Source organism: Ammospiza nelsoni, chromosome 2, assembly GCF_027579445.1.
Source record: "Ammospiza nelsoni isolate bAmmNel1 chromosome 2, bAmmNel1.pri, whole genome shotgun sequence".
NCBI lineage: Eukaryota > Metazoa > Chordata > Aves > Passeriformes > Passerellidae > Ammospiza > Ammospiza nelsoni.
Window position 1 is genome coordinate 11,322,026 of NC_080634.1, and position 21,674 is coordinate 11,343,699.

At 37.1% G+C, this 21,674-nt stretch overlaps 1 protein-coding gene across 5 annotated transcripts in view; it reads left to right on the forward strand.

The window, feature by feature from the left end:
* The window catches only part of USP25 (ubiquitin specific peptidase 25), an 87,373-nt gene that overhangs the window by 49,475 nt on the left and 16,224 nt on the right, over window positions 1-21,674 (forward strand). For all 5 annotated transcript variants that reach the window (XM_059493316.1, XM_059493313.1, XM_059493314.1 and 2 more), the window contains 12 exons: window positions 4,533-4,670; window positions 5,524-5,600; window positions 6,265-6,338; window positions 7,802-7,950; window positions 10,206-10,333; window positions 11,086-11,181; window positions 11,468-11,629; window positions 13,668-13,876; window positions 14,087-14,157; window positions 17,586-17,814; window positions 19,067-19,264; window positions 20,642-20,781. In XM_059493316.1, the coding sequence (XP_059349299.1) occupies window positions 4,533-4,670; window positions 5,524-5,600; window positions 6,265-6,338; window positions 7,802-7,950; window positions 10,206-10,333; window positions 11,086-11,181; window positions 11,468-11,629; window positions 13,668-13,876; window positions 14,087-14,157; window positions 17,586-17,814; window positions 19,067-19,264; window positions 20,642-20,781 (1,671 nt within the window). The remainder of the gene's footprint in view (window positions 1-4,532; window positions 4,671-5,523; window positions 5,601-6,264; window positions 6,339-7,801; window positions 7,951-10,205; window positions 10,334-11,085; window positions 11,182-11,467; window positions 11,630-13,667; window positions 13,877-14,086; window positions 14,158-17,585; window positions 17,815-19,066; window positions 19,265-20,641; window positions 20,782-21,674) is intronic.

Consider the following 21,674-nt stretch of genomic DNA (forward strand, 5'->3'; position numbering starts at 1 on the left):
TGAATTTTGCACTGTTCTTTAGCTCATATCAGCATGGGTTTTAGAGGTGCCAGTTAACAGTTCTCTGAGATTCCTGTTGTGGATCTTACATAAATGGCATCAGCCTGGCAGCACAGTATGGGGCAGGGTGCAGAGCATTTCTCATGTGAGTGTAGCTTGTCTTAGCAAATGTACTTTATTCCAGTTCCCTCCCACTCATGATCTGACATTGAGCTTTCATTCATTAGCTTGTCTCTTCTGGCTTTTTCAGGAGGTGATTATAAGTATAAATTTTCTCATACTTATCCTGGTACTCATATAGGATTGGGAAGGGGAAGGTCTTGGCTTAGGTTTCTTGTGGCTTCAGACTGGCAAAGGGGAATGGTCATGGAGTGGGGGACAAGACAAATCAGTTTTTCTTCCTTCATGGGCCTGCTTTGAGGACAGATGCAGTGGGGGCCCTGTGGTTTCTATGCTATGAAATGGGAAGGAAGAAATGGAAAAGGAAGTGGCTTTATGAAGATGCTTTGTTGCCTGATTTTTAGCAGGGACTTATAGAGCAATGAATTTTTGCATATCTAGAAATTAGAATTATTTAGGTTGAAAAGATCCTTAAAGATTAACTACTTCCAACCCCTGTGCCATGGACAGGTGCACCTTCCACTAGTTTAGGTTGCTCAGAACTCCATCCAAGCTGGCCTTGAACATTCCCAGGGATGGGGCATCCACAGCTCTTCTGGACAGCCTGTGCCAGGGTCTCACCACCCTCACAGTAAATTAGAGTACTGCCTGTTGCCCCTTTCTGTCAGATTTAAAGAAGCAAGTGTGTTGTCAGCCTGTTCTTAGTTGTTTGTCCCTTCAGGATTCTCTGGAATGTTCACTATCAAAAGTAAGAACTGTAATTAGAGAAGCAAAAGAAAACAAAGAGAAGCCAGTGTCCATTTTCTAAACCTCTGGGTATGTTCCATAAAAGGGAAGTTGAGTGTTCAGTCAGGCCTGGATAATTTCTCTCCTGCCCTACCCCCTTCTTTCCTCACCACATTCAAAGTGCAAGAGGTCACTTTTTTGGTTGGAAAGCATATTTGCATTAGATCATGAGATGGTGTGAAAAGAAAACATGGGTAGTGTTCCCAACACAAGGTAGGGATGGGATAGTGTATTTTAATGAGAAAGATAAGTCATGCTTTACAAATGGTTGCACTAAATTTTTTTATTTTGATTTTTAGATTGACCTTCTGCTCAGTATTTAATTTTTCATCATGTAATTTGTTTTAGTAATATTCTTCAGTACTCAGAAATTCTATGTTCATTTTTCAGCATGGAAAAAGCAATTGGCATCTAAAAAATGGTATGAAATAGCTGATAACAAGCTGTTGGCATCATAAACATCTTGCCCAAGCATTGACACTTGCAGCCAAATGCCTTTAGCTGTGCCAAAGTGCTTTATTTTAGAAAGTCTGACCATGACAGGCAATAAGTTGGTGAGAAATGGTGTGACACCAGGCAAGTGCATGGATTTGGGCAGAAACCTTGCTAGAAAGAATCTCTGGCAGTAGTTTGTATCCTTTCCTTTGTTAACTTACATTCCAGAAGGAAGTAACATTATTACTTGGTGTACTCATCTGTCTTATCTACAGCTGAAAAAGGATTTAGGATAAGGAGAGGAGAATTTAGGATAAGGGATTGCTGCACTAGTTGGAATTTTGATGGATAGAAGACATAAGCATGCATGCCCCCAAATATGGGTGCCTTTATTTCTTTGTAAGAGAAGGCAATTAGAGGGAAATTGATTCAGAATTGTAATATAAGTTACCAGTTGACAGTAAAAAAAAAAAAATAAAGCCCTGGAATTTACTTCCGACTGCTTACTTATTTTAAAACTATTTTGCCTCAGTTTTGGTTTTGTTTTTGTTTTTATTTCAGTATTAACTACCATATGTGACTGACATTCTCCAGGATCAAATTTCCTTGCTAATAAAGGATATGTTTTAATAATCCCAGATTTCGAATACTTGGGTTTACATCCTGTTGTTCTTCCAGTTGCTGGAAATTACAGGTTAATGCTGGGGTCATGACAATCTCTTGATTTAGAATTAAAGCATGTGGTTGTACTTCAGGGAATATGACAGAGCAGGATGTTTGTTTTTTTCCCATCAATATATTGAATCCAAATGCTATGAATAATTTGGCATTAAACTTTTTAATCCAGAAGCCATTGGTATAAATTTTTACTTCAAAAAACCCCCAAACAAACAACAGTCCCATCCTATTTATCTCAGCTAACTGGGCTTTGATTTTCTGGATTTGGGCATACACTTAAAATCTTTGATTTGATGTTGCTCTTTTTAGTTTGAAAATAATTTTTCTTCCTTGGTTTCTTTCTATAGAACAAATGCAGTTCTCTGTAGTTACTGCAGCTTCTTTGCTGTCCCAATTCTCTTGGCTCTTGCTGTCACATGAACAGATATTTTTCCTGTACACACTGAGACCAGCTAAATATTTGGCTTCAGTAATATCTTCAGGAAACATTTTATTATCAGAGGAAAGGGGTTACTGCGCTCCAAGTCAGCACATCCTTCCACCTGGTCTGATATTATTGTAATATTATCTTTATATTACTCTCCTGGCAAACTGATTGGCCATAGTGGATGTTTGCTATGTATTAAATATGTAGACAACTTTAAAAGACATTTATAACAATAAATTATTCTGATATGTATTAAGAAATTATTTATGCAGGCAGGATAGCTGATAAAATGGAGAATGTTTTAGATTATGAAATTTTCATGCAGTGCTTAGTTAAAACCTTATTTCATCTTTTTTTTGTGTTGGTGCATGTACAGGATGCTTTAGAGATGGGAGCTGTATGCTGTGCTGTGTTCACTTTATCAGTTCTTTGTTTTGATGTGCAAGTCCTTTTGTGGAGCTCAATACCTTATCTTAGGTATTGGCCTACCTTATTTTGAAGATTTTAGGGTTAGTTCTGGTCAAGAGTCATGTCTATTGCATTAAATTGAGCTTTTTCAAAAGCAGCAAGGATTTCCTTAGTTTTAGAGAACTTTAGTAGTCTTTGTAGATATTTGTCCTGAGTAATCTTTCTTACATTGGTATGCAGCTGTTCAAGCTAACTTTGGCTAAAACTCAGCCAAAGTTGTAGTGTAAATTTGAGTAATGCAGTAATGTACTATGTACTTTATAATAATGCCTATCTACTTCAGATTGAATAAAAATAGTATTCTGTGGTTAATAATTTATTTTATGCATATGAACTATCACTGATATTGAAGCGTCTTTACAAAATGTATCTAAAAATTGAAATTCCATTTGTTTTAATAGAACACTTTCAGAAAACAGCAAGAAAAATACAACTTTTGCAGTTTGTTTCCTTCTTTTGTTGTTACATTATGCTTTAAGTATCTAAATGGGAGACTGGTTTTGTTTTTTAATTAGGATGATTTGATGCTGAATTAGAGTGGCACTTGAAGTGCAACCTTTTCTGTGAGCAGTGTTTAGAGCAGTGTTTATAACTGGCAGGTATTTTGCTAGGTGGACTGGAAGAGCAAGTTAAATTCAAATTTACATGGCTAGAAGTATTTCCTAGGTGTTATGTGGAACACATGGAATTCACTGTGCACTTTTGCAATCTGAAGTAAACCATATTTTACATATAAAAAGCTTTATGCCTCCTGGATTGACACAGGAGTGACCAAACAAGTCTGCTGTGTGATGAGCATGTGAAATAGTCACAATTTGTCATCAAGAAATTCCAGTTTGACCAGTATCAGACATCTGTGGTGCCTTTGAATGATACTTTGTTCTAAATACAAGTGGATATTACACGGGGTTTAATTTCACAAGTATTTGCCAGCTATCCACTCAGAAGTAGATATCCAATCTCTGCAGCATTGGTAACCTGTGATTTAATCTATGGTATTTGTGTTTCAGTTTATTTGTTTTTCATCATGCAGGCAGAAAATATTTCTTCTCTTCTGAAAACCAGCAAAAGAATGCCATAGTCACATGAACTGTACTTCAAAGTTGGTAGGAAGGAGAGAAGGCTATTTTATTAGTGTCAAGAGAAATAACAGAGGTTAATTTAGACCTTAGCGGTTTAGTCTTCAGGAAAAAATAAGCTTAAAAAAGGTGCTGAGTAGTGTGTAGGCTCACAAGAAATTCTTTTAGAGGTACAGAGGAATACTAATTTCGGTAAAATAATGCATTCTTGCGGGGTGTTACTTTAAGCTTTTTAAGTCTTGAGAGAAACGTTTTTGTCCTAAATGCAGCTCTGCTTGTCCAGTTGTCAATGCAGGCCCTGTTAAAGACAAAGAGTATCATCTAGATATTATTTCAGGGAAACTTTAGTTTCTGAAATGGAATTTTCTTCCCAGAAAACTGCATTATTTTGTAATATTGACAAGTAAAAGACATGCAGCATTACCTTGGTACAAGTAACCTCATGTATTATTATGACATTACTCAGGTTATTGGATAACATTTCTGTTCAGTAGATTTCTGTTACCCCTTTGTTAAATATTTTTATTCTTCACATACAGGAACATAGGAATCTGCCTTTCATGCGTGAATTGAGGTACCTGTTTGCACTTCTAGTTGGTTCAAAGAGAAAATATGTTGATCCATCAAGAGCAGTTGAAATCCTTAAAGATGCTTTTAAATCAAATGATTCCCAACAGGTAAATTCCATGTATTTTCAATCAATTTTATGCATGTTTCTATATAGTCATATTGGAATAGGAAATACTTACCACAGACAACAGAATTTCAAAATGTCCACAGAAAAGCAACTTGGAATTATCACAGTCTTTGAACTTTTGTGGTTTCTGGTTATGTTTGTTAGAAATATGTAAAAAAATATAATTCCAGACAACAGGACTATTTTATTCAATACACTTTCTTCCTATTATTTTAGAAATGGACTAATAGTTCAACATTCTTGCTTTTAGGATTTATTTTAGCTTCTGAGTCTGGGGGTTTTTGAAGGAAAAATACTATTCTGATCTAACAGTACATCCAGGACTGTACTGTTAATGTACAATGCCATTATCCTGCTTGTTTAGATACTGGTTTGGAGGATCTAAATATTCAGGATTATTACCCAAATCTTAATGTGCATATTCTGCTTTTTTTGGAGAAATATTCTATTTCTTCAGATACTTTGTTTCATAACATGAGGTTATGTGACTGAGTTGTTTAATTACAATAGCACACTGAATTTGTTGCTTGATGAAAGTAATATTAGTCACCACTTGCTAGATACCAAAGGGTTTGAACAATGGGATTCAAGAGATGCCTTTGGACTAGCGTGGTGTGAAAGCTGAGCCCAAGTAACAAGGATCACAGGACAGTGTCACTGCTGAGGAACACCAGAGCCACTCATAAAAAAAACAATCATGGCATGGTCTTAGACATTGTGTGATTCTGGAACACTGGTGGAGGGGGAAGGGAATTCTGCTAAACTGGTCTTGTAAGGTGACACTTTGTTGTGTTCTGCTGCAAATGTGTACTGATCACTTTGTTTTTTTACAGCAAGATGTTAGTGAATTTACACACAAATTATTAGATTGGCTAGAAGATGCCTTCCAAATTAAAGCTGAAGAAGAGAGGTAAGTTTTTTTTTTTTTCAATTCCATACATCAATACTTTTATTTAGGTTTTTTCCACAAGTTGTCTTTTTTCACCCTCTTATTTCATGTTAAAAATATAGCTCCATGAAGTCCAAAGTATTTAAAGAGTAAAATAAAGAGGTGTTTTGTAGATAGTCAATTAGGCTTTTTTTTATTTTAGTGCCATTTTGCTTTTCAATCCTGTAGTTAAAGTACTTCAAAATTTTGCTCCTCTTTCTCATCTCAGAAGAAAATACTTCTTGTTTGTATTAGTGAGTATCTGGAAACTCTTTTGAACACATTTTTTTTTTTTTCTCTAATGTCTGAACAAACAGTTGTTACAAGGGTTTTGTACAGTTTAAACACTCATTATTGAATCTGGTTTGCATAGATTGTCTTAAAGTGAAACACTTCTGAAAATTAGTTTACAGAATATACTTTTCCCTGCAAATATCTGAATCATTGTTATTGTCATTAGAGGAAAGTACAAAAATAAATTAACAGTAAAATGGACATAATTTCTGTAACGAATTCAGAAGTTCTTAAATTTCTGAATTCATTCATTCTGAACTCTGAATTTGAGAAGAATTCATGGTTTTATAGATCAAAGGTTGTAGCTTTGACTTGGATTATTTTTTGCGCTAACACAGCTCTTGTTTTTTAGGGATGGAGAGAAACCAAAGAACCCAATGGTGGAGCTGTTTTATGGAAGATTTCTAGCAGTAGGTGTACTTGAAGGTATGCATCAGAATTTACTTGCACTTCTCTGGTCATGTCTGAACTGTGCTTGTCCAAGCACACAGGTGACTGATGCATTTTTAGGATTTTAGCTGCTTCTGCAGAAGCAGGTATGGAGAACACACATATATAAATTTGTCTGTGACAAATGGTTGGTGAGGTATGAGACTGAGGAGAAATGCAGTGAGCTGCATCCATGTTTTCATAACCTTCAGGAGCTGAGTGTATGTTCTCAGTGCAGCAGAACTTGGGGTGAGATGCTGAGGGAAGATGCTTGGAAAAAATTATTGGGGCACTGTTACCACTTACCAGAAGGCAAGATACTGTATTTCACTGAGCTATTCTCTCATGCTCCCTCTGATTCATTTAATGCAATTTAAAGCTTGAGTTACAGCATTTCCTTATGCACAATTTCTCACATGGAAAACTCACCCTCCCACAAGTACAGCTTGTTGGGAAACAAGTCAGTGGAAACCTGCTCAAGGGCAGTGTTGGAGAGAGTGCTAAGGAGGAAGACACTGTACAACAAGCTTCCCTTTACCTTATTTGTATGTGATTAGTAGATCTGCAGAATTGTACTGTTCTTTATTTCCAATAGGCCATGAAAGTATTTTTGAGTCATTTTAATGTTGGTGATTCTGCTTCTCATCCAAATGAATGACTTTTGTATTTGAATGAAGCAGGTGTAGTCTTTTAAGTGGCTTCCAGGTTATTCTGTGACCTTGAACATATTTCTAATGAGTTGTTGTCAGATTTCAGAACCATTCTGCAGATTTCTTGCTAGTAGCATTCTTTTTTCTTTATATTTAGCTACTTTCATCCCTAACATTCTCATTTTAACAGAGGAGATATGAAAAAATCAAACAAATGAAAAGAAACTAGGGGATGCAAGACTTGTTACTGACTTTCGGCTGAAATAAATTGAATTTCTAGGTTGAAATCACTTGTCCCCCATATTTGTTCTCATTTTTGCACTTACATCTTAATACAATGTTACCAAAATATAATCTTGTTTTCAGGGCAGAAATGAATGTTCTCTTTTGTGGCTTAGTTTTGCAAAATGTACTTATACAAAGGGCTCTTTCATACCAGCAATTCCACTGGCTTTGCTGATACAATATACATTTGTATTATGAAGCTCCTATTTGCAGGGGAGGACTTTGATTTATATGTGTAAAACTTGCCATATGTCTGTGGTGCCAAGTAATTTTCAGTTTTCTTATTACCAAAAGATGCTAAAAATATATAAAAGTGGGCTGAAGAGGAAAATACAGTAATTTTCAATATTGCTGGAGCAACATTTTTGAATAAATTGTGTTTTGGCATATAATTAAATTAAACAAGAAAATGTGGCTATTGTTTAGTAGACTAGATCAATTGACCTAGGATAGATAGAGTTTTTTTTGATAGATAGAGGTAAATTTTTGTTCTAAAACATTAACTGTTTAATTTTTCATGTGAAGGTAAAAAATTTGAAAACACAGAAATGTTTGGCCAGTATCCACTACAGGTTAATGGCTTTAAAGATCTGCATGAGTGCCTAGAAGCTGCAATGATTGAAGGGGAAATTGAATCTCTCCATTCAGAAAACTCTGCAAAGTCTGGTCAGGAGGTGAGTTAAGTGCTCCTGTGGACTTCTCTTGGGATGTTATTGTAGTGCCCTTTATTTTTCTTTGGGTTTCATGTCTGGGTTTTCTGGTTCATGGCACCTGCTGTATAGATGGGAATCCCCATTGCCTGTAAAGGCTGAGCTGCTTTCTCTTTACACAGTCGTTCATGTTTCATCACAGTTATTTTAAAGATGTGAAATCTTGGGAGGTTTTTTCTTACTTATGTAAAAAGTTCAGGTGTAATTTCTTCCTTGATGTCAAGCTTTTGCAGTAATGCAATTTTGCTTCCTGTAATGTCAAAGTACACATGGGGTTTAATTGTGAAGCCCAGTGACACACACTGAAATCATCCTCCAATCTGAAGTTCTGGTACCAATTTGTGTTTTACAACAAATGTCTTATGGCATCTCTTCTACAATGAGCGTATTTCCTGAAATGTAATTTGAAGAAAACAAAATCTCATAAATTTCTTGATGCAATCCCAAGTTTAGTTTCTCCATGCAAGGTGAAGCCTTGTTTGTACCTACTACAAGAGCATAACTATTCATCTTATGAACTGAAGGTTGTCTTGCAGTTATAACCTGTGTGTATTCATGCATAAAATGCCAGTTCTGTTATAAATGCTTGACTAGAAATGTCATATTTGGGTATTGTGGGCTTTTTTGTTTTGGTTTTGAGGCTTTTTTAACTTGTAATATTGGGAAACTGGGAAACAGCAGGATAGTGAAGTACAGCTCTATACTGTTAAGCTTTGAGTTCTGTGAAATTGTCAGCTTTGCTTCTTAGAATGTGGAAATAGAAGTGAAATAGACACATGACAGATTTAGTGGTGGAAAAACAAGAAAAGTAATGTGTCAAGTCCTACTCTAGGAAAAGCATTGCTTCATTATGACTGGGGCCAAGTGAATTGGTTATGTGCCTCTGAAATAATCTATAGTGATATTGCTTCTTTTAGTAGCTGTGTTTAAATGCCAGAAAGATGTCACAGTGCACTGGAAGGTTTGGAAGTACTAAAGAACTCTGAATTTCTTGTAGCTTCAACGTGGTCTGTCTCAACTGAACAAAGCCTTCAAGTAACTTTTCTCTGATCTGATTGATATCAAAGCTTAAAAGAGAAAAATAACGTGGTACTCAAATGTGTTGAAAGATCCTAAAAGTAACATTCTGGGTTTTTTTCCTTTTTCCTACCATTGACTGTAATGGGGTATTTAGCTTGACTGCTATTAGTATAAGTATTTTTATCATGATACCTAAAAGCCTCAGTTACAGAGCAGGGTCTCAGCTAGTGAGCTAATGTAGGAACAGAAAAAGGAAACTTTCTGTGTCTTGAGGAACTTAAATCCTGCTTCAAGAGAATTTTAGCCATGAGCACTGGAAGAAAAGGCTGTTTGCCAGTTATTATGTGAAATGGCTATTCAAGACATTTGGCTGGATAGGAGAACTTCAAGTGAGCCCTGAGTCAAATGCCACATCTGGGCTATGGCACTGATGACAAATATGTCAATGGTGTCTGCAGCAATCAGAGAAACTTCAGGTGGTGGTTAGACACCCCAAACTTATTTAAATGGGTAGACTGTGGTTGTTATGTGTGAGAATGGACAGGAAAAAAATGATCTTCAGTGCTGGAACTGGAGCTGGATTTGTATTGTAGTTGAGAAACAACATGTAAAAAAAGAAATGAGGACTAGCGATAGACCTCTGCTGAGTAGTCAAAGACAAATGGGGTAAGATGATGAGAGCAGAAGATTGTAAGATGATTAGAGACATGAGTAGAACCTTTAAGCTGTTAGTATGCAGGAAATGTCAAACACTCACTGATCCTGTTTCAGAGGGGATCATTAGAAACTTTGAATGTTGCTAGGTGAATGAAAGTATCAGGAAGCTGAGTCTGAGAGAACTATAGCAGGAAGAGCACTTGCTAACAGTGTAAACAGCCCTTTCAGTGTCATTGAGGAGTTGACAAGGCAGGTAGGCTCAAGCATGAGCTGACTTCTGTATGAGCAAAATAAATGTGAGTGGAATAAGTATTTCTGCCTCCTCTGCTGCAATACAGATAACAAAGCTTTTATGGGCACGGGCAACTAATAGTCTGTGTTTACATTGAAGGGAGAGGGTGGTAGCATTGGAAAACTTATGCTGACCCACTCTAAAACCAGTTTCTGTCATAGCTGTGTCAGTCTGCAGGTGTTGTATCACTATTACTGAATTTCTGCTATTGGAAGGCATTAATTTTGGGGATTTCTGTTTCTTCATCCAGCACTGGTTCACAGAGCTTCCTCCTGTCTTAACGTTTGAGCTATCAAGATTTGAGTTTAATCAGGCTTTGGGGAGACCAGAGAAGATACACAACAAATTAGAATTTCCTCCAATTTTGTATCTAGACAGGTATGGTATAATATTATCAACAAAATTCTAGTGTGGATATAAAATAAATCTTGTAAGTTTGTAAAGTTCATGATGTGTCTTATGCTCACTTGAATCATAGTAAATTTATGTTCTATTTACACAAGTTAGAGTTTTCATGGGTTTCATCTGTTTCAGAAAGTACACATAGATCACAATTTAAGACATACTGCTGCTTTGTGTCAAAAACCTGCTTCCACTTTCATTTATTGCTCGGTACTTGTGTACACAGGCAAAATACTCTGAAAATTCATGCCCACCATTTATGGGTCCCTTTGGGAAACAGGGTGACAAGTTGGATGTTTTGTGGTGTTGCAGATACTCTTCAAACATGCAGTCAGTTGTCAGCATGAGTGCATGCAGTTTCTCTGTAGAGCAGAAATGGATGGCTTTCAGTAAAGTTATTTGTGAACCTAAATAATGAAACAGGAGTATTGCTCTGTGGTTGCCACTAAAACTACTTAATTTAGAATCTCTCTAATAGTGGCTTTCTAATACATTTTTGTCATCCTCAGTATCAACAGTGCTTTTTACACTGGGGAAAATGGATCTTCTGAAAGTTGTGGAAGGGAAGGCTCATTTTCTTCTCAGTTCTGTTTTAGTGCTGAGTATGTTGTAGTTCTAGAGGGTGTGAGTTTTTATGAGTATTGAACTGCATGGCTGATGGTGACACACCTCAGTTTCACTGTTGGGATACTAGAGGCTGACAATACTTTCTAAATTTTGTTTTACAGGTATATGCACAAAAACAGAGAAATAACAAGAATTAAACGAGATGAAATCAAGAGACTCAAAGAGTACCTCACAGTTTTACAGCAGAGATTAGAACGGTACTATAGATAACTGTGTCAATGCAAATAGTATTGTGGGCTACGTAGAATAACTCTTTGCAATTGTATACTTTGTGTATTACTTGAGATTTCCTTTCTATATCTTTTCTTTTAACCTTTCTTTGGAAGCTATGTATGAGTGTTGTAATTCTGATTCATGAAACATGCTAGGAAAGATTTGCTTTAATTAATTGCAGTCAATCAGAAAAAAAAAATATTTTTTTTTTCTTTTTAAATTTTTTTTGTATCTGTGAGTCATGGCATTAATACGTTTTGTGGTTAACAGATATTTAAGCTATGGTTCTGGTCCTAAACGATTCCCCTTGGTAGATGTCCTGCAGTATGCCCTGGAGTTTGCCTCCAGCAAGCCGGTGTGCACGTCCCCCGTGGATGACCTGGGTGCCAGTGCCCCTGCCAGTGGCACTCTGCCACCACAGATCCCCCCCAGGTAAGGGCTGCCTCTGCTCCCAGAGCTAACCAGCACATTCAGCTGCTTTGTACACCAGACCAGTAAAACCAGGCATCTCTAGGGGAGGTAGCATCAAGTTTCTGCTCTTTTCTTTCAGCACAGCAGGTTTAAATAAATAAAAATGTTAACGACCTGGGTTTGTCTCATGCACTTAAAAAAATGTTTTCACAAGGAGATTACCATTTTTAAGCACAGCCCAATTTCATCTACAATTCTAAATAGACAGAAGATTCTGGTGAGGTCATTGATTCCCATGTGTATTGTTTAAGAATATGAATTGGGCAGTGTGTATGTGCTGTGTAGCATCAAGGTTTCTGGTGTACAATTTATCTTTTACTTTTTGCCTAGGAGCTAAGCTCCTTTTCTGCCATGCAGTTTGCATATCTTACCAAATTTGTCAGGAATCTAAATAATCTGGCTTCTTAAATGCAGAATAGCTAAAGTACCAGAGAAATCAATGTCCAATAATGTTTTTCTCTTTATTTAAGTTAGTAACTCGGTGTAGGGAATTGAGTATATGCTCAGTCAGTTTGCAGATGGTGCCCAACAGTTAAGGATTGGAGGGGATGTTGGTCAGCAGTGACTGAACATGAGCCAGCAGTGCCCAGGTGGCCAAGAAGGCCAATGGCACCTGGCCTGGATCAGGAATGGTGTGGCAGCAGGACCAGGGCAGTGACTGTGCTCCTGTGCTGAGGTCACACCTCAATCCTGTGCTCAGTTTTGGGCTCCTCACTGCAAGAAAAACATTGAGGTGCTGGAATGTGTCCAGAGAAGGGCAATGGATTGGGGAATGGTCTGGAGCACTGTGATAAGGAGGAGCTGGGGGGATTCAGCCTGGAGAAAAGGAGGCTCAGGGGAGAACTGATCACTCTCTACAACTCCCTGATAGGAGAGTTAGCCAGGTGGGAACCAGCCTCTTCTCCCAGGTAATAAATGACAGGACACAAGGAAACAGCCTCAAGTTGCACTAGAGGAGGATTAGATTGGATACTAATAAAGATTTGTTCACAGAAGGGGCTGTCAAATGTTGGAACAGACTTCCCAGGGCAGTGGTGGAGTCTTCCTCTATTTAAAATAAGTGTAGATGTGGCACTGAGGGACATGGTTTAGTTGTGGACTTGGCAGTGCTGGGTTAATGGTTGGACTTCATCTTAGAAGTTTTCTCCAACCTAAAAAATTATTTGGTAATAGAGTGCAATTTTGGATAAGTGGACATTTAACAGCTTGTTACATAGCTTTGTATGTTGTATTTGGAAAGTAGGGTTCTGTCTTCTGGGTCAGTCAAGGTTGTTAAATTTGTCATTCAGAGAAGTGAAGCACATTAATCTAACAAGGTTTTAACAAGATATCCAATGCCTTACTGGTATCATGCCAGCAGAAATTGTGATGATTGATAAGAGAAGACAAACTTTTAAAAGTTACCATTGCCTGCATGAAATGTATTATCGAAAGTAATAAACTGGTCAAACTCCTGTACAGGAAGTTTGTTCTGTAGAAATGTAAGTATTGTGGCTTTTTTGTCTATCTGTAGAAACACCACAACATGTTATATGGAGTGATATTTTCAGCTCTTAATGTTCTCAGACCTTTCTAAACTCATGAAAAATCCAAGTTCCTCAGGCTGTATCATGATGCTATACACAAAGTAAAAATTCAGTGGCATGCAAGAAAGATCTTCAGATTCCTCTTATGCAGTGTAATTATATAGAAGTGATCTTGTTGATGGGAAGAGAAAAATCTGTAACAAGTAACATTTTTATTACCCTGCTGCTCTTGCAGAATTCTCCTAAGGTGGCTGCTTTGCAGTTTGTGCTAATATGTAATGCACCACAAAGCTTTCAGAATTTAAAAACTAATTCCATATTGCTATTGTAGTTACATGTTCTGGATTGCACTTGAGGAAATTATTATGTTTAAAATGCCCATTTTCAGGTGAAAAGCTTATTTTTATGGTGTAACATTTAGTCTGTCTATGTGATGATTCAATTTTTATATTTCATGTTTTGAATGAATGCAGCGCAATAGAGCAGCAGGGGCCCTCATCATCAGAAGTCCCAAGCACATCTCCTGTACAGAGATCAGTAATACATAAACCATTCACACAATCACGGATTCCCCCTGACCTGCCCATGCATCCAGCACCAAGGCACATCACAGAGGAGGAGCTGTCTGTCCTGGAGGGCTGCTTGCACCGCTGGAGGACTGAAGTAGAGAATGACACAAGAGGTAATGCCACACTGGGAAGGGCATTTGCTGTAGGAAAGGATTTGTGCACATGGGGGACATCTTTCATCCCAGAAGGTTTAGCATTTGGCTTGTAGATAGATGTACCATGTGTGAAATGCACCCCTGTTTGGTTTTTCATGAGATAAATATGTAGTCATGTGCAGTTATACAGCCTTGTGGAAGAAAAGTTCTTTCTTCTTTGTCTTTCAGATTTACAAGAAAGTATATCCCGAATACATCGGACAATTGAGTTGATGTACTCTGACAAAACAATGGTCCAGGTAAGTACAGTTTTGGCATAACTGAAAATAGATCTTTTTTGGCACTTTTAAAAAATTCTTAGATGCTTGAAAACAGAGCAAGTATACAATTATGTAGTGTTTTGAGAGCAACTGTACAATTATGTAGTGTTGTGAGAAATTTCATTGCAAAGTCATAGTGGGTTTTGTAAGCCTTTAGTTGTGCAGTCAAATGAAAGACAGCTTTACAGTATTTTACAGGTGACAGGCTTAAATTCAGGCAGCTATGATGAAAAGCCCAAACATGTTCTACCTCTGATCCCCATTTTTACTTGAATGCAGATTTGCACAACAAACTTTTCTTGCCCTGATTTGCCCATTATTACTCAGTAACTTATGGCTTTAAGGTGATGAAGCATTAGACACAGGAAAGAACTGTTTACTTTGCTCTTAGTGCCACTGTAAATTGCAACTTCCATGCTAATACATGGAAATTCAAGACTCCTGATTTTGACTTGTAGTTAATTCCAGTGAGTGGTATTGTTGCTATTGGCTTGTTTTTTTATTTTGTTTTTCTGGGGTTTTTTTTTAAACTTTGTCTAGAAATTGTATCACTCACAACTTTGATTATTAGTCTAAGCTATCTTGTAGCAAATTCTTATTTTGTGTAGTCTGAACAGTGTTTTTAGAATGTTTTGCTGTGAGTTGTGGCTCCTCTGCTGTTTCTTATGTTCACATACTCATCTTCTCTCACTCTGAGAGGTTTTAAGGCTAAAGATTACTTTGTCTGTTACTTTCTGTTAGTAAAAAAAAATTATTTGCATTCCAAGTAAGATCTGTTCAGCTTACAGTTTTTCTTGAGGTATGTTTTCATTTTGTACATGGCTCCTAATAGTTACTGGCAGCTGAACTGTGATGTTAAGGATTTCAGGCAGATTTGCCTAGATGACTTTCTTTAAGCTTGCTACTAGCAGGCACTTTTTTCCCTTAATACTTGTGTTCTAAGAAGAAGGCCACAAGCTACATGTCATCTAACTGTAAAATTAATTAATTTAGTCACTTGCATCTGAATAATCTACCTGTGTTGGCTGAGGTGTAGCAGGAAGAAATACCTCTGGATAGCAAAGATACTAGTCAGCTCTCATTACAAAAGAAAAAAGAGATTACTTAGTAAAACACAAAGTAGGTGCTGAACCCATCTGAATTCACAGGCTGGGAGGGAAGCTGCTCTCCTGCAGCTCACCTGGTTTGTCCCTGTTGCTGTTTTGGCACAATAGGAAGGAGGCAGGTACACAGAGCTGTCTGCTTTTCCCTGCTTCCTCTGTCTCTGGGTGATTTGATAGCTGGGTATTGCCCCATTCCCTGGGAACAGTTTCCCTCTGCAAAATACAATTGCAGGATTGCAGTCTTGAAGTCAAGTTCTATGCACATAAAACTAGATACATTTTTAAGACAAGCATACACTAGGAAGCATCCTGCAAATATTATATTTATGAACTATTTGATAAGCTCTTTGTTTTCTCATTTTGTCCTTTAGGATTCTGAGCAGATACAGTAGTCCATAAAATCTTTGTCAAATTGTCATATGAAATGCATTCCTGAAATCTTTATTGTTTCATTCTCCTGAATGAATGTTTTATCAGCTGCTTATTTATTTCCTTCCTTCTGTGAACTTGCTGTTGGGAAAGAGGCACAGTTGTTTTTTCTGTGGGAGTTCATCTTGGATATAGCAGCTTTGACATATCTGTGTTCTAGCTACATGTGATGGGGCTGGTGAAGCTCTATTTCTGATTTACAAGTACTAAATGTAAACTGAGAAGTTTAATGCCACCCATGTTTGTGTTGCCTTGTGCTGTTAATTACTGTTGATATAATGGCTTATCACAAGAGATGCCTGTTGGCACTGAACTCACCTGTCCCCTGATCACAGACCTCTGTGGGGAACCTTCCTGAAAGCTCCGTGTGGGTGACTGACAGCTGCTTCTCCTGGCTTGGAAAAAAGGGTGGGGACCCTCAAGCTGTCTCAGTTTGCATGGTTTTAAGTAAAACAATTTAAATTCAACAGGGATTTTTAGTTCCTGATTTTAGGGTAAGAAAATTTGTTTTGACAAAGTGTAAGGAGACCCCTTTTTTATTAAATCAGGATCTGCATACATTTGTGTGCATATACAGAGGCTTGCAGTCATGTTAAGGAGGCTTTCACACTGGTTTAATAACAGATGTTAAAAACCCCAGAGCATTCAGATTTAAGGACTTGTCAGGATTTCTTCTTGTGTTTGGGAGATTTAGAGTGTGGTCTGGTCTCTGGAAAGACAGGCTGTTTGATTCCAGCTGCTGTGCAGTCACTCTGCTTTACAGTTCAAGGGGAGTTGCATATCTCCAGCACTTGCATATAGCCTGGAAGAGAATGATCAGCTTAAAAATAACTTCAAGGAGCTTCTCCAGTCACAGATATGTGTGTGTTTGTGATTGTTGCAGTACTCAAATGATGTTTGCAAAAAATACTGAGTACACCTTGAGTTAAAGACTGTTTATCTTCAGTCCAGATTGTGATACCAGCACAAGCTGGTTTTGGAGTTTTTCATCCCAGCTGAGCTGTTGTCATTGAGACAAACTGAGCATAGCAGAGAAGCTCAGCTTTCCTTTTTATGTTGCATGTGCAACAGCAGGTTAAATGAGTCAATCACTAAGATGTTCTCAAAGGACTTATAAGTAAGAAAGAACTCATTAATTCTGCTTCTCTCTTTCCATCAGACTCCAAATTACTTAGGTAGAAACTGAGTTTCCCATTGTTCTTACTTGTTGGTTTACAGATGTAGCCTGTAATTCATTTTCCACTGATCCTAGAAACTGTTATCATCCTTTCCCTCAGGAGGAGGAAGGGACCTTTTCAGGTCTTCTGTGCTTTATTTAACTTTTCCTGATACAGTTAAAACAATGGAAAACAGTTGTATTCCTATTCTATTGTAGGAATTCTATTTTTGGGTAACTGATGCAGATACTAATTTAAATAAATTCTTTTACTGTCACACAAAAAACACTGAGTTTGAATTTGCATGCGCCTTTCCAGACTTTTTGACAGGTTTGCCAGATTGGAACTGAAGCAAATCAGAGACAGTCAAGGCTGAGTTATTTGAGGGTTTTTTGATAGATACAATGAAGGTAGGAATATTAAGGAATTAAGAAAAGAGGATGAGTGGCAGTAAAGGCAACAGAGTAGACATATATGTCATATACTAATATTTTAAGATCTCCTGTAACTTGTAGTGGTAAGTAACATAGTTCCAAGTCCTTATGATTAGTGGGTTGCTAGTTTTACTTGTTTTTCCTCTGTGTTGTGTTTTCATTCTGATTAACTTTATTTCAATTACCTTTATTTCGTGTAGCAATTACTGGTAGCATACAATAGGAACTAAATGCTGTCAGGGAGGGTTTGACATTTGTTTTATCTCCTCTTTTGTTTTTTTAAGGTTCCTTATAGGTTGCATGCTGTCCTAGTTCATGAGGGTCAAGCAAATGCAGGACACTACTGGGCATATATTTATGACCACCACCAGAACAGATGGATGAAATATAATGATATTTCTGTGACAAAGTCAACTTGGGAAGAGTTGGAACGGGACTCTTTTGGTGGTTACAGGAATGCCAGTGCATATTGTTTAATGTACATCAATGACAAGGAGCAGTACTTGATACAAGGTAATGTTATCTACACAGATTCTGCATGATACAGAATAGCTGAATACATTGGTTGAACAAACTTCTTTCAGATGGATTTCCAGATTTTTGAAATGTTTTTAATAGTTATTGAAAATTTTATTCCTGCTAACTGTTAGTTTGTTTTTGTGGGTGGAGCAATTGCTGTTCAGCTTATAGATCAATAAAAAGAATGCCTGTGCTTCAGCATTATTAAGATTTAAAAAAAAAAAACTGTTAATTTGTAAATATTTAGAGAAGGGATTGCAGAATTTTGGAGGGTTTATCTCAGGATTAGGAGAGAGGTATGGAAATGGAGAAATGAGCCATTTGACATTAAAATCCTTGTGTAGCTGCTTTTTTCCCCATAAGCTTCACAGCCCTGATACACTCTACTGGAGCATGAAAACTTGAAAGCTTATGCAGTAAATTGAAATGTGAATAACTTAGACTTACCAACCACACATCAAACCTAAGTAATACATGGGTTGGGAATTGTTTTTCAGGTCATATAGGAGTATGCAGCCATAAGACTTTGTATGGAAGTGATTAAAGAGAGGACAGTGATCCTTTAATACAAAGTTTTGGATAGTGGTAGACAGAGAGCTATCTGTGAAAGTGTCCAGATATTCAGTAGAAGGTCATGGAAAATATTCAGGTTCCTGTTTTTTCATAGGGCAGAAGGCTCAAGTGCTCATTTGTTCAATTTTTAAATGAGAACCAATATTACCCTTGACCTTCCTAGGTTGCCATGTTTGTGGTGCACTTGCAGCCATAGGGTGTTTGGGCCCCATAGGCTGCCTGTGCCATTCTGATTAAATCTGAGGCTTGCCCACTGCATGGCAATTACTGCTGGTGGATCCCCTGGGATGTGGGATACCCCTGCAGAGACCATTCTCAAAGCAAAAGGAAGATTACTCAATTTAGTTAGTATTCTTATCAGCTAGATTTCTGAATTTCTGTAGTCCACTCTCCTACTCTCCTTCCCCTTTTCTCTTGGGTAGTTTAGTTGTGTTCAGCTCTCTGTGGCATTAATACAATCAAGCAATGGTGGGGATTTTGTGAGTATTCTCTGATTGTTCACATAGAGTGCTCAACAGATAGTAAAACCAGTTAAAACTATTATAGTTTTGGGGATTTGATGCTATGCTGTACATTTCTGGTAATTTACTTGTGGATATCTGTTGAACGTACTTTTTACTTTCTTTTGTCCTATTGCTTCTTTTTCTGAAAATTATATTTCATGTTACCACAGAGGAGTTCAACAAAGAAACAGGACAGATGCTTGTTGGGATGGACACACTGCCTTCTGATCTAAGGGATTATGTCAAGGAAGACAATAAACGTTTTGAAAAAGAACTTGAAGAGTGGGATGCAGAACTTGCTCAGAAAGCACAGCAGGAGAAATTGTTATCTCAGATACCCAGGGCACCAGCACCCTCACCTGCTCCAGGTTAGCTGCTTCCACCTGTTGACCAGAAGTCACTGGGGTTTGTATATATATTTTAGAACATAAGGAAGGAAGAAAAGGTTAATTAGTGTAATCTTGAATTACAGCTGTTTACTTGGCCAAGGTAACTATACTTCAAGTTTAGCCTGTTGGGGTCGGTTTTTCCATTTAATTTTTTATTTAAAGAAAATAATTATTCATTGATTCTTCTGACTTTTCCCTCTCAGTTGTCCTGAGGTTCTTGATTCTTTTTTTCCCCCCATAGAAACTGAGTCTTTTTAAGTTAGGTCTTACCAGTCTGTTTTGAGGACTTGTTAGCCTGTAAATGAGTATTTCTTCTATTCAGGATGATTTAGTGTGAGACCTACATTAACATTTTAAATTAGAGTAGCATTTAGATCCAAAGAGCAGAATAATGTATTTGATGCAGTGCACTGAATAGATTTAATGATAATGAGAGTAGGGCCTGCTTATGAAATTACTGTGTGGCAATTAGGGTGTTAAAATTGGGTGGAAAAGATTCTGACCAGCAACTGTAATGCTTGTTGGAACCCAGATAATAAGGACCACTGGCAATGATGATGAATTTTCTGTCCAGATGTTCTTATTGCTGTATTTGAGTCCTACAGATTGAGCATACATTTCTCATAGCCATGTGTGACTGCAAAATAAGTGTAAGAAGTGCAGTGATTTAATGTGATTTTGTTTTGCATATTCTATGGAGAGCTGCTTCATCTTTTGTTATGCTTTGAGTTCACAAACACTTTGAGATTTATGCTATTTCTTTTGTTAGTAATGGAAAGTACAAAATTAATGTTTAGTCTGTCAAAATTTGGTTTCATCATGTAAGGAATATAAGACACTATACTAATCAATTTGTTGCTCTCAAGTGGAGGAGACTGAGATCTCCCTTAAGGCAGAAAAATATAATGTGTTTATTATTTTACAAAGCAAAAGTAGATCTTACACTCGGGTAGCTGGAGGTCATTCCATATGTTGAGTCTGTATCCCACAGAAACTCCACCTAGAATCTCACTTTTGTTCTCAGTCATCCCTGATGATTGGTTGATGAATACCCCTCACTCAGGAGCCTCAATGGATCTATAGACAGGACAGGTCTAATATAAAATTTCTAATATAATATATTCCTAATATAAAATATTAGTTCCTAATAAAAAATCAGGGATCCATTTGTAAGGAAGTGTTTAAAATTACCTGAGACACAGACTGGTGTAAAGTTGTATTTGTGAATTGTGTCCTACCCTACATTTTCTGTGTGCTTACCTTATCTATGAGACAGTGATCTAAATAAAACTAAATCAATTTAAAATTCAGGCTTATGTTAACACACACAATTGTTGTCTTATTTCTGTCACTAAGTTCAACCTGGAGAACCAGAGTATTTAGAGCAGCCATCAAGAACTGATATTTCAAAGCACTTAAAAGAAGATTCTGTACAAGCAATCAATAAAGCTTTAGCTGAACAAGAAGATAGAGGTCCAGAAGCTATAATGGATACGGTGAGGACATTTTGAAGCTTGAAATATTTATTTTGCCTTTATTTTGCAAGTGAAAAATGATACAAAAACTGATAAAAGGGTGTGAGTCTGGAAATTATGAACTGACAATTGCTTTTTCTTCAAGGACTGTCCAACACTAAAGTCCATCCAAAAACTGTGTACGATGGTAATGGGTGTAGTGCAAAAATAAAAATACTAAGATAGCTGTTCTCTATGGGATTAAAGTGCTTGCCAGGAGTACAGCATATTGTTCAAATTAGAATCAGCTGTGTGTGCCCACCATCTTTTAAAAATGTTAGATGATTCCATGTATTTTTGAGGAGTAAACATTAACAGTCCATGTGAAAGACTTGAAAAATATTGCTTTAGACATTCTGGTTTTTATCTGGGAAATGTAAATACATAATTGAGTTCCTTTGATAGACCTGTGGAAGTTAATGTAGCTTTCAAAAATAAGGGGTTTTTCAACAGTATTCTGTAGCTTTAATGCAGATTTACAACTTGGTGAAAATAATTTTTTGTGATTCATAGGATGCCTTAACAATCAGTGTTGGATGTTTCTTTTCACTTTGTACAAAGTGAAAGAGGAATGGGGCATTAACTATTTTATGGGTTATTAATGAAACTAATATTTGACATTTTCTTCTTGCAGCAAATGCTTTCTTACTTCCCTATAAGTATGTAGATAAATGACAAATGTGTTTGCCAGAAAACTTTGTGTCATTAAAGCAATATATTCATCTGTCTTGGAACTGTATCCATAAATGTACAGTATGGCTTCCTTAGGCATCCCTAGTAACCACCAAGGATATGAACAGTTTAGATCTGTACAAAATATTTCCCAACATCAGGTGTGAATCCTCATTAAACAGAAGCAGTCTGGCCCCAGATAC